At 36.3% G+C, this 13,468-nt stretch overlaps 1 protein-coding gene across 1 annotated transcript in view; it reads right to left on the reverse strand.

Moving 5' to 3' along the window:
* Positions 1-13,468, reverse strand: part of ZNF644 (zinc finger protein 644) — a 53,774-nt gene that overhangs the window by 15,905 nt on the left and 24,401 nt on the right. Inside the window, 3 exon segments of the mRNA XM_050712205.1 lie at positions 104-659; positions 1,086-3,132; positions 3,814-3,886. Coding sequence (XP_050568162.1) covers positions 104-659; positions 1,086-3,101 — 2,572 coding nt within the window. The 5' untranslated portion in view covers positions 3,102-3,132; positions 3,814-3,886.

A 13,468-nucleotide genomic window follows, 5' to 3' on the forward strand; every position in this document is an offset into this window, starting at 1 on the left:
CAGGCTTTACAATAAAATGAAGCAAGTCTTGTTTATTGTTCAACTTAGTGTCCTTTGTCCCCTCTAATTTACACCCAAATTAAAGAAAAAAAGAAACACATACCTTTTCTAACACGCTTAACAGGAGTTCCTGTTCCAGTTCTTTTAAAATGTTGCATTTTGTCACTTGTTGCTATCTGTTCTGGTGAAACAACATGACGGGCTTCATAGCTCAATCCAGCTCTGTGAAGATGCCCTCTGACATGATTGGACAATCCAACACCTGTTTCAAAGGTTGCTGGGCAGTATGGGCAGGACTTCTTTTCAAGCGACAAATCAGTCCAATGGAAAACTGAATTATGTTTTGGCAATGCTGATCCTACGTTTTCTAAATTCTGAGGATCATGCAGCTCATGGAGGAAGTTACTACCCTCAGCATCTTCGTAATATTCAAAATAAAAGCCATCATTCTGCTCATAACTAAGCGAAGATTTATCAACAGTTTCATGATCTTCCATTTTACCTTTGAATATGGGGAATAGGCTTACATGCTCCTGATTAATATCATTGTAAGATTCGTCCTCCACAGACTGTGTAGTGTAATCACATAGTTCAACATTATCCCATGAACTTTCATCCTCCGTTTCATAGCTGTCTTTTTTTTCAGCAGAGTTAAGTTTCTGTAAAACAACAACAGTCATTTTATGCAGAAAATCTGGATAGCAATCCAAATAATTTCCTTTAACAGAGCCTTCCCTCTTGGATTCTTTAACCACTCTTTTTACAGCTACATGCCTACGACCTTTATAGCCTTTTGCCCTTTTGCAATCAAGATTATCTGAATCCACGACAAAACAATTATTATGGGGACTTCTATGTAAAGAACTGACAGAGTTGGACTCTTCCTTTTTTAAATGCAAAGGATAAGAGTCACTAGATTTTTTAATCATCCTGTAGTTTTCATATTTGTGTCTATATAAATAATTACTGCTTGTTTTGACACTAGCTTTCTGCTTTGCTGCTTGATGAAAACATTTAGGTTTCTGGTCAATGCTATTTCTAATCAAAAAGGTCTTGTTTGTAGAATTTAGATTGCACACACTTACAGATGACTGTGAAACACTTTTCCGGGCCTTCTGTATCCTGTAGGGTCTCTTGTGAAGTTTGGTGAAGTTACTGGACTGTGAAGTAGAGCCAAAAGATCTTTTTACATCCTGTTTTAAAACTGAGTTTTTTGGAAATGTAGATTGTTTCATCAACTGCTTTGTCCTGCTACCAAAATCTAAAGATTCTTCTAAAATGCTGCCTTTCCTCTTTTCTAGTCTAAGATGGCTACCAAAGGGATCAATGCAAGATGTTGGATGCAGGTATTCCATGTGTTTTTTTAAAATGCTTCTAGCCGAAGTTGTAAATGGACACATCTTACACATATACGTTGATGACTTTTTTGAGGATCCTAAATATGGATCTTTCATGGATGCCTTTTTCTGTGATTTCCTCTGGGACACGTCACTACCAATAATGGAACATTTGACTACTGCTCCATGAGCAATCCCTCGATGGCATTCAAGTTCATTTTCTGTCACAGCCATGAAATTGCATTCCTCACAGCAATAATATCTTTTATCTTTTTCATGGGTCTTTGCATGCTGCACAAATGTTTTGGGACAATTAGTACCAAATACACATTGGGGGCACTGTAACCGTGCACTCCTACCCTCATCCTGAAGTTCTTTAAGCTCACGGATTTCTTCCATCAGTTTCTGCCTTCTTTCCTGGTGAATTATCATATGTTTAAGAAGTGAATTACGATCTCGAAATGTCCTTCCACATTCCCTACATGCATAGGGCCTTGGGACATTGAGATGTCGGAAATGGCTGTTCCCATCTAAATGGTACATCATATGCCTATGCAGATGTTTCTTCTCCCTAAAATTCACATTGCACTTTGTACAGGGATAAAATGATGGTTCATCAGTACTGAAAGTAGATGGTGATTCAGAATCATTCTGTTCACATTTATTTTTTAAAGTATTGGAAAGAAAAGTGCTAGTGTGAACAGGAGAAGCATCTTCTGCACAGCTACCAGTGGGACTATAAATGAGTTGTTGGATAGCATCAACAGCTTCCAGCTCTTCATCTGTGGATTCAGGCTTTACTTTACTCAATGAATATTTTTGTGGTTCTACCATTTGTAGCTCTTCATTCTGTTCTAAGAAGTCAACACTTAACAGTTTTGATTTACTAGGAATATAACTGGTATCACCAAAACAGTCTTCAGTATAGCGTGTTATTTTACTAACATCCATTTTTCTTTTTCTCTTTTTTTCTAAACCTACTTTACAGTGAATTGGAGACTTCTCTATTGTTTCTTCATTTGTCATAAGAAACTGTATAAACTCTTTTTGTGGATCCCAGGTGGGATCACATCCCGATCTGAAACCACCTGTACCTGAGGAAATGCCTGTTAATGTATCAACACAATCATCTTTTACCAGTAAATTTTTATCATCCTCACAAACTTCTACTTGGCCTACTAAAGTGCTATCTACACTATTACCTACTGATTTCTGTGAATCACAACCAATTGAAGCAGAGGTAGGTAGATTTTTAATGGAATGAGTCATGTTCTTAGCATGTGCTACATCAGGTAACAAAAATAAAACTTGGTGCTGATTTGATTTTTGTGTTGTACTCTTTGCAGGCAGCTGAAGGTCTTGAACCACTGTCAAAGTTGAGCAGGAATCTGTATGATGACCTACAGGCTGTCCAGTGGTTAATGAAACACTGCCTTTATTCATAATGGAAGTCTTAGTTGAGGTGGAGTGTGAAACTGGTCCATTAACAGCAGTTCCTCTAGACAAGATAAAGTTTTCACTAGAAACAGTAGGAGCACCAGTGTGTATAAATAGAGAAGTCTGGCCTCCACTTAAGGCTTTTTCAGATCTGTCCCTTGATAGCTCCTCAGGCAGAGTCAGTGTATTGTTCTTCTGAAATGACGTGTCGCTCTCTTGTGATTTAGGAATGCCACCTTCTTCCTCAGATATGAAATTATCATCACACAGAATTTCTTCTTCTTCTTTAGCACCAGTGACTTCAGTATTTATCTCTAAGTCATCCATGTTGCTGGTCTGTCCATTAAGCACATTTAGACTAAAAAAAACAAGAAAAGAATCAGGCAATCACAGAGATAAAGTGTCAATTTTAACGTACAACTTTTTCCAGGAACAGCCTTCTTCACACTGCAATCAGAAAAAATAAGTTTTGAATAAGAATATGCATTTTTAGTAAGTTTAAGACATTCAAGACATGTTTAAAATTAATAAATGAAGCAATCAAAAACTATACATTTTTTGCTATGGTACATTACCTACAAAAATACCAAACACCTACAAGCAAGATGGAAAAAAATACGATTAACAAAAGCTGCGCAAATACATTCTACATGCACAGTAACATGAACCCAGAGTTTATCTTTAGTTGCTTTCTAGAGGCAAAACAAGTTAGCAGTAAAAGCTATCCAGACATCTGCTAGTCATTTTAGTGACTTTTTTTTAAACTATACTTCCATTTAGCACCTAGGAAATAAACTAATCTTTACATATCTCAAGGTATCACTTTTTTCAATGTGCTTGTATACAACTGACATGATGATGCACACAAGCTTGTAGAGTGTTTACTTTGGTATTAATTGAGAAAACACATAACTAGCCCAATTTTGAACATGTGATTACTGATGGAAAAAGCAAAGAATCAAACTAGAGTTAACCAAATTAGAGTTGTGCTAAAAGGAGTCATTATCTAGACTCTCTGAATTAAAATGTTATAACTCACAACAAATATCCATGGCTCCTTGCAATGGTCCTTCATTGAAATCAAGGAAGACCACACTTGACATCCTTTTTTCCTAAGGAGAGAAAACAAGCTGCTTAAAGGACACCATTTTCATCTTTTTACATCACACATTAAAATGAGTTTAGAATTACTATTAATTTTTCAATTCAACATCATGACAGTTATCCATACAATTCAAAGCTAGCCATCACTTAATGGAAATTCCCTGCTACTGTGCTTGTTTTGTTTCAAATCAGCAAAAAGACAAAAATAAAATAATTTCATCTCCTAAAAGTTTGTAACAAACAAACCTTAATATGCCATGACTTTTTTTTAACCATTTAGAAGAAAAAATAAACCGTATTTGGAGTACAAATATAATGGAAAAAACTTACTGCAAGAAGTTAAAACATTGTTTTCTTTGCTACCCAATTACTGAATTACCCAATTTAGAAATATGGTTTTATTCCTTGTCAGCTGTGTAATAAACATTTAATATATAAGAAACAACACTATTTTATTATATTAGTTATAACATGCCCTTATGCAAATGTTCTACTAGAAAGGCCACACATTCATCTTCCCATTTCTTAGACTTCTGAATTTCTTTGCTGTTTTCAGGTGGGTCAGTTCCTACCACAATAAAGACCTCTAATAAGATCATATTCAAAGCTTTCACTCTAAAATGGCGATAACACACCACCCAGCAGGTGTCTTTACATCACATATACAAGTTAGAAATGGGCAGTGCAAACCTGCACTAAAAATCAGTAAAGCGAAATTTAAAGGAGGGAAAGCTCCAAGGATGCACAACTACTTCAATGATTTTATCACTGAATAGCATAAGCGTCATATTATATTCGCAATGGAGTATAAAAATGTTCACAAAAAGTTTAGAAGAAATAGTCAAGTTTTGCCTGGAAGATGGTGCATTTTCCCCATTTTGCTACTGCAGAAGTAGACAAATGTATGCTGTCAATTTGAGAGCCTATATTAGCTTTTCTCAACAGGAAGCAATGTCGCTAACAAAGTGGTAAATTCAGTGTTAATGAGTGGCTTCACTGTTACCACCTCTGAGGTAAAACCTTCCATGTTCCAAGTTCCACCCATCTGTTCTGGTGTTAGGGGTTCAGAGGAAGAACAGACGCTTCCCATTTAAAGCAACCTCATTGGTACCCCCTGAACAGCAGGGAGACAAACTGAGAACATCGTGCCTGCTTGGAGATTGCAACCCTCATTATCTGAATGGCTCCTGAAAACTTTTCACAGGTTTATGTAATGAAGACAAAACCATGTTGCTCCACATACAAAAAACATATGTTGACTTTAAATATTAGTGTTAAAGCTTGAGCTAAAACAAGGTGGATAGGGCACCACACAACCACCTCGAACTTGAGAGTCCCTTCAAAACTATCGTGAACAAGAAACATTACATCGTGCAATCATATAAGAGACTCGTTTCCATATTGTGTGTTTATGGAGACTGTGAACTATTCCATATGGATCTGATTAGAAGATTTCTATGGTAATACAGCTGTCCCTACAGATTTCAGGCTTTGAATTAAGCCTGAAATGCTTATCATATTGATAATATCACTGTTACATTTTAATCATTTTCTGCTAATTATCTCCCCTCCAGCTATCAGGGTGGTACAATTCACTATCATATGCACAGGACAACATGAAGAAGTTATAACAGCATGGTACTAAAGAAAACATATAAAATATATTCTTAAGTAACAGTAATTTAGAGCATTGTGATAACAGTGAGTCACATGCAATACATGTGTAGAAAATTACTCAGTAGCAACGATTCCACATAATACCATTATTTTTGAGGAAATCATTAACTTGTACCACATTCAGGAAGCCTACCACCCAAACTGAAACACTACCTAAACCTGAGCATGTTGGGAGGAAAAAAAAAGGAAGAAAATCAAATACTGTAGCAACTAACATTTAATCAAGGCTATACAATATTCTTTGCATATTTCCATCGCTGTTTTGTAAGTATTGTTTTCTATACCACATCACAGATGCACACAATATTAATCCTCTCGAAATGCATGGTAAGTAAATCCTTAGTGTAGTTGAAAAAATAAACTTCAAGTTTAAACTTGAAATTTAATATCACAAATAGTGTTTGTTATACCAGGGCAAACACCATACAGTTGAGTTATTTTTTTATTTAAGCACATAGTGCAATATACATTGGACAGAAGTGCAGAAGAGCAATGCTCAAAAAGCCTACGCAAGCATACACAATTCCAGGCTCATACTATTGAAACACGTTATCTAAAAGGCCAAATTCTATTCAATTATTTTAGCTAAACCTGTAATCACTGTCACACAGTAAACAGTTATTTTTAATTTACATGATACATTGTTTATTATAGTGGAATTATTTCATATTCAAGAGTAAAACCCAACCAATTATTTAGCCAACTTCCACCCTGACTTAATTAACTACTTTTAAATTTACATATTAAATTTTTAAATATTGTTTTTCTTCATAAAATATCAGTTTCAAATCATAATGAGTTTTGCAGATATGACTCCCTGTGGCCAGATACTCTAAGCGTTAAAAAAGTGTAAGGTCAGATCTGTCTTCAAGCTGACAGATCATCATTTAAATGCCTTAAGCTAATCTTATTGTCTCAAAAATCTTGAACATCAGTATTTTTGCAAACTATCAGCACTTGCTATAACACCCTTACTACACTACATCTTGAGGTTACTACAGAAAAAATGAGGTGATAATTGCATATTAACATAATTATTCGGTAATCCCTCTCAGCAAGCTTCCCAGGTCACTCAGTAATTCAGATTAGATGCAGCCTTCCTGTCATCAGATCGATGCTGTCCACTTTCTGTTCATTAAGAATTCTTTTTGATAGGAATATACTTAATTCCACTGTTCTATGTACATTATTGTATTTATTAAAAGTAGGTTTATGACATTTCCAGGTTCCTGTTTCATAATGACAACCTTTGCTATGTAGTAGTGTCACACACCAAATTTCATGCCTTCATGCAATACTAGTTCATTAAAGCTTACGCTCCAACACTGTGTTATGCTGCCGCCTACTAGTGGTTATAGCTAGATGTTTGTCAATTTCTGTTACAAAAAAACACCTTATCTTACACGGATTTACAATAGATTCAAGAGCACATGGGAGGTGAAAAATTCAGATGGAAAAAATTGATTGAGTTTGTGAAAAGCATGAAGTGTTTTTATGTATTTTGATACCAAATTTCATAGTCACAGTGACTATTAAGTGGCACAAAAACTTAAAAGCCATCTCCTGAATGGACTGAATTTACTCAGCCTAAATTAACTAAAGAAACAAATTATCTCAACAGCGTCGTAATGAAGGCAAAAAGCTCTATTTGTCCTGTGCCAAGTAATTTGTCATAAATGAAGTTTTTTAAGCAGATACGTGAATAACCAGGGCACTCAAGATTATTCAAATATTAAAGAGGTGTTTCATGCTTGCACTGATTCCATTTAATTTGTTATTTCTTCAAGACTTTGCTATGTAAAGAGAAAACTAACAAACCCTATCTCTTTATCCACAAGCATTCCTGTAATAAAGCTTTTTCAAATGACAAAAGATACAAAAAATGATGGAACAAGTCACAGATTTTTGAGCAACAAGCGGCAGATCTGAGAGCTTAAGTATGTTATGGCACCAGACTAAAGCAGAAGCTCCTTCCGTTTTGCCTCATTTGCAGTCTATTCCTATATTAATGTAGTTATGATCCACGTCACACATTCTGTCAAAAGTGAAATGTTTAAGAACCTTTGGAAAATGAAGGATTATGCAGAGTAAGTTTTACCCAGGTCAACTGAAGGGGGGGGTGGGGGTGAGAAATCCAAAACACTTGCCTCCCAAATAATTAAGTGTATTAGCATAAACTAGCTGCACCTTCAGGGAAAAGTCATCTTTTTGGAGAGCATCTTTTTACGTGGGCAGATAGTGACAAGACAAGGGAGAATGGCTTTAAACTAAAAGAGGGGAAATTTAGATGAAAGGTTAGGAGGAAATTCTTCACTCAGAGGGTGTTGAGGCACTGGAACAGGTTGCCCAGAGAAGCTGTGGATGTCCCATCCCTGGAGGTGTTCAAGGCCAGGCTGGATGAGGCCCTGGGCAACCTGGTCTGGTGGCAGGTGTCCCTGCCCAAGGCAGGGGTTGGAACTGGGTGGTCTTTAAGTTTCATTCCAACCCAAGCCATTCTATGATCTTATTTAGAGAATATCTGGACAATATTTTTGCCTCGTCCATACAATAATTCACACTCTTCATACCTACTGAGTTTTGGGTGTTATCTAACAAGATCAATAACCAAAGCTAATATGATTAGGGTATTTTAATAATTAGAAAAATACCTATTACTAGTTATCCTCTTTATTTAAAAGCTATCTTGATCCACCCCTCAAATGGAAATAGAACTATAAAGCCTGACAACCAAAGGTCAAGTCAGTGACTCGCCTTGCCTTCCTCCAGCACGTTTGCAAATTAAATTGTTGAAAATACATTCCATTCTCCACAGCACAGGTGGAGTATTCTTAGATTTCCTTACTTAACTTTGAAACCTACAAATTCATCTGAACATTTATGGAACTTAACTTCTGCAGTGAACAGAGGGCTAGTTTAGTATGCACAGCACTTACAAATGCTGCCATCCCACACCTACTCTACACGCAAGCATATGATTATTACTATAACTAGGCTGAGCAGTTCCACTGAAAACTAAACTTTTCCAATTCCAATGTTTACATGAAAACATAAACACCATAAAGTTCCCATAGCTAATGAGACTGCCACATTGGGTAGTTTTCAAAGCAGCAAGAAAATACACCAACACACAACTAAGAATACAAAAGTTACCACCATCCACAGTAATGACAATAACTACAACCTGCTATGCATTTTAATATTTCTTTTTAAACTGCACAAATTGCTCCCAATTCCTTAAAAAAGGTAGGAACAAGAAATTATGTAAACCAAAATGTAAAATTCAAAATGAAATTCACCAAGATGGTCACATTGCTGTGGAAAAAGCTGACCAAAGAGAAATTTACAATTATACAGGAGTAAATCACACAAAGTTCTCTCCAGGAGCTTGCAAAAGATCAACAGAATTGAAAAAAGATATAACTGTCATTGCTCAGAAATGGAAAATTCCCCACCAGCTTTTAATAGCTAGACAGCCTTACCACAAACAAAAGGTTTCCTGCATAGCCTGTGAGTCAAACCCAAAACTGCTACTGTGTGTGGAAGTCTCAGATTTGAGACAGAAATGTTAATTCTAATTCCTACAGTAGCACTGCAAGTCTTAACAGCACAACTACCATTTACCTCTCTTGTTGACTACCAGAATGTATAGAGATTAAACTGATCTCAAACATACTTTTCTGTATTTTTTGTTAATACTGACTCAGTTTGAAACCAATTCAACTATCTGATTTACTTCTCCACCTGATCACGTTACCTTAGATTTCTAAGCTATTTCTACTCTAAAACACATGCAACCAACCTCAGTGCAAAGTCTGACATTAATGTCAAACAAAAATACTGCTTCAAGGTATCAGGTGGAAAAAATGAAATTGTAAGATTTTACCTGTATTGCAAAAAATCCAAAACATTTATGACACAGAATAATCAGAAAGAAATAATTAGTTTCTTAGGAGTAATTTATTTACTAGTTTTTAGGATTCAGAATCTTCTAAACAGCCAACACAAAGACATTAAAGTCTACAAAATTTTTAGGAACTAAAATGCAACCAAGGCAAAAGAAGTTTCTTCATGATGAGAAACTATCAAATTCAGATCTTCAAGGAAAAGTAGGATGGTATTCCACTAAACCATCAACCTACAAAAAAAACCTGTCTATTCATTATACTCAGGAACATCAAAAACACTAATTTTCGTAACACTCATTTACATGAAACTTTGTTACTAGTGAAACAACTTCTTCAAAAACTGTGTATAAAATAGAAAAAAATGTTTCTTTAAAAATGTCAGGCTTTTAGAAACTTGATTTCTGGTCTAGAAGGTGTAAGAGTAATATTTTAACATCTCATGTCTGCAAGGCAACAGTTTACAACTGAAGCATGACTACCTTACACTTCAAAAAACATAGAAGAGAACATCATTACTGCCACCAACCATTCTCATTCTTATTTCTTGAATATTGATTTGCTTGGGAAAATAAACCAATTTGTCACAATGAGTTGACAAATGCTAAAATCCAATACTGAAATCAATAAAATAAAGAGCAATACGATATAAGTGTCAAAAGAATCAGATGTATGACTTTCAAAAATATTCTTCTAGTTGTCAGTGCTAATGCAGCAGTTTAAGATGGCGTGATAGGCAAAGACTTTTCAAAGTGAATTAGGTATTTCTAAAGAAATGCCTAGCCATTACAAAACCAAGACTTTGAATCTGGTAACTTAAGAAGTTACTCCTTGAGTAGAAACTCCAAAGGCTTCTGTAACTCCCCACAGCATTTGACAGCCCAGTCCATAAAGGATGACCAACTACTTAAGTCGTCACATTCCTGCAGTTTTGTCCAGCTCCTGTTTTCAGTAGCACTAGCAAGTCTGAAGTGGCACCGCCAGTAGTTTCTACTAAAGATGAGAACTGCAATCAAATTACTGAGTTTTCCAAGATGCACAAAGACATGACTAACACTATTCCAGTAACACACACACAAGTTTGAAAAATACAGGCTTAATGCTCTGTGATAATACACACCGTTTCTCCTGAAAACTGCTCCCCTACACACTTTTTCACACACAGATAGCGTCTTTTTCCTTCACACCAATCTCACATGCTCACACCTTTTTACTTTCTAAAGAAACTAAAGGTTTAAGAGAACACACTTTTCATAACATTCACCACCATTACCTGTGTTATTCAGTCAAACGTATTCTTAGGCCTAAAGTATAGTACCAACAATTGCTTTTATCTAGACACAATAAAACAATTTATTAGCTACTAGCATTACAAAACAGAAGAAGGTTTACTTCTTATAGACTATAATGAAGAAAAAGTCATGCTTGGCCTTTTTTTTTTTTTTTTTTTTTAAATCAGGCTGCCAAAAATTTTAGGTTTGTGATTAGTGGTACGAAGTCTAGTTGGTGGCTAGTAACTAGTGTCAATCCTGGTGTCAATACAGGGCCCAACCCTGTTTGACATCTTTTTAAGTGATGGGGCAGAATGCACCCTCAAGCAAGGTTGCTAACAATACATAACTGCGAGAAACACCAGAGGGCTGTGCTGCCATTCAGAGGGACCTCAACAGGCTGGAGAATGGGCTGAAAGAAACCTCATGAAGCTCAATAAAGCAAAGTGTGAAGTTCTGCACCATGTATCACACTGCACTAGCACATGCTGGAAAGCAGCTTTGCAGAGAAGTACCTGTGCCCTTGTGGCAAAGGCAGCCAATGGCACCCTGGGCTGCATTCGGAGGACTGCTGCCAGTATGCTAAGGGAGGCGATCCTTTCCTTTTACTCAGCACTGGTGAAGCCACACCCGGAGTCCTACATCCAGTTCTGGGCTCCCCAGTACAAGAGAGACATGGAGCTACCGGAGAGAGTCCCCTGAAGGGCCACTAATTTGATTAAGAGATTGGGGCATCTTGTATGAGGAAAGGCTTACAAAGTGTTTAGCCTAGAAAAGAGAAGACAGTGTGGGATCTCATCCACGTGTGCAAACATCTGAAGGGAGACAGAACTGGACTCTCTTCAGTGGTGTCCAGTGACAGAAAAAGAGGCAAACAGGCACAAACTGACACACGAGTTCCTGAAAATAAGTTTTTTTTTTTTTTTTTTTTTTAAACTGCAAGGGTGACTGGCAGAGGTTGCCCAGAAAGCTTATGGAGTCTCCATCCTTGGAGATATTCAGAAGCCTTCCAGACGTGGTCCTAGGCAAGCTGCTCTAGGTGACCCTGCTTAAGAAGGAAGGTTGGACAAGACCTCTAGAGGTCCCTTCCAACCTCAACTATCCTATGATTGTTTGAGTACACTTTTTCCACACAGTATCCCAATTCTCACTTACCTTACTCCCCGTTAAGAGTGCTACACACATTCAGACTATTTATTTTTATCTTCTATTGCAAAATATCAGAAATATAAGCATGAGTATTTTAATTAAAAGAAGTTTCCAAACACTAACTTTCGATTTACCATTCTGACAGTTTAAGAAAAGAACAACAAAAAGTCAGGTATATAGGAAAAGTGCATTTTCTCTATCCCAAGCTAGGCAGAGCATATTCACAGCAAAATCCTAATTTGATGTCCCTCTCCTCCAGTGTTCCTGTTTTCCAGAGTTCTCTTTCACTAAATAAAGCAATATTATTATTCTGAAATTTATAAACCTGCATTTTCTAAGTTCCTCCTCGTTTTCTATTAATATTTCTACTATTCAGGACTTTCCACAACTGTTACAATCACTTTTTCCATAGGATGAATCCCCTCTTACAGGCCACAATTTACTTTGATGCCTTTTTGATATGTCACACCTCAGAGAGGCCTAAGGATGCTAGATTCTCAGTGTCAGCTTTTCAGGCAATACAAGAAAAGTACTTCCTCATCATCCAGCCCATTCCCATCAGTAATGCACTTTTGTAACTGCAGTCACAGTGAGTGAGAAATTTCACAAAGACAACATGTTTAGGAAAGTACATGCTTTCTTATGGGCTCTAGTACCACCACTACAGTACTCATGAGAGGAAAAAAATAAATAAAAAAAGAATATGAAAGACCTGCTGTCATTGCAGAAGATTTTGGCTTGCAGAGAAGAGAAAGTCATCTCAACATGTAGCCATATACTGTCAAATTACTTTGCTATATGTTGGAATTATGCTTTTCTTAGCAGCAAAGCCAATTTAAATGACTCCTGCCTTCCTCTACTCCTCCACATTTCTTCTTTCAGTTTATCAACAATTTCATTACCTAGCGTAAAAGCATATACACTGCTGAATCGGCACAACTGACAGGCAACAACTAAGAGTAAGGGCACAAACTTTTACTAGCTTTGTTGACAGAAAAATCTAACAAGAGAATCCTTTCCTAAAACTTGCATCAATAAAAAGTGAAAATGCAGAGAATTTCAGAAGGCAAAAAAAGAAGTTTTGTCACTCCCATATTTACCTGCAAAAGACATTATAAGGAACACTACTATGAAGCAATTTTATGCTCTAAAAGCACTTGAAGTATACTATTCAAAGTAAAATGCTAGAAGTAAATGCTACAATAATTCAACTAGGGAACATTAAGTATTACAACTTCTGAGAATACTATTGACATAAGAAATTACCTTAAATTACATGTTAGACATTATAGCTAGATTTTCCGTGAAGACATACAAACACAAATCCTTTCATTAGGTTAAACAAGAAGCATTTTCATTTCTAAAACTCATCGCTAACTTTTATAAAACTCAAAACAAACCTACTCTCCTTTAAACCATAGTTCTACAGATTCAAAGCCAGTTTATTTGTTCAGAAACAAGTCATTCTTAAGCCAAGTACTGCCACCAAGTGGTGGTGAAATTTCATATGCAAATCTAATGATTCCCCAAATGCAGAGCTCACAGAACTAAAAATGTTTTCCCTGGTGCCAAATAAGTGACTGATGGTGTA

This window comes from Cygnus atratus, chromosome 8 (assembly GCF_013377495.2).
Source record: "Cygnus atratus isolate AKBS03 ecotype Queensland, Australia chromosome 8, CAtr_DNAZoo_HiC_assembly, whole genome shotgun sequence".
In the NCBI taxonomy this organism is placed as follows: Eukaryota; Metazoa; Chordata; class Aves; order Anseriformes; family Anatidae; genus Cygnus; species Cygnus atratus.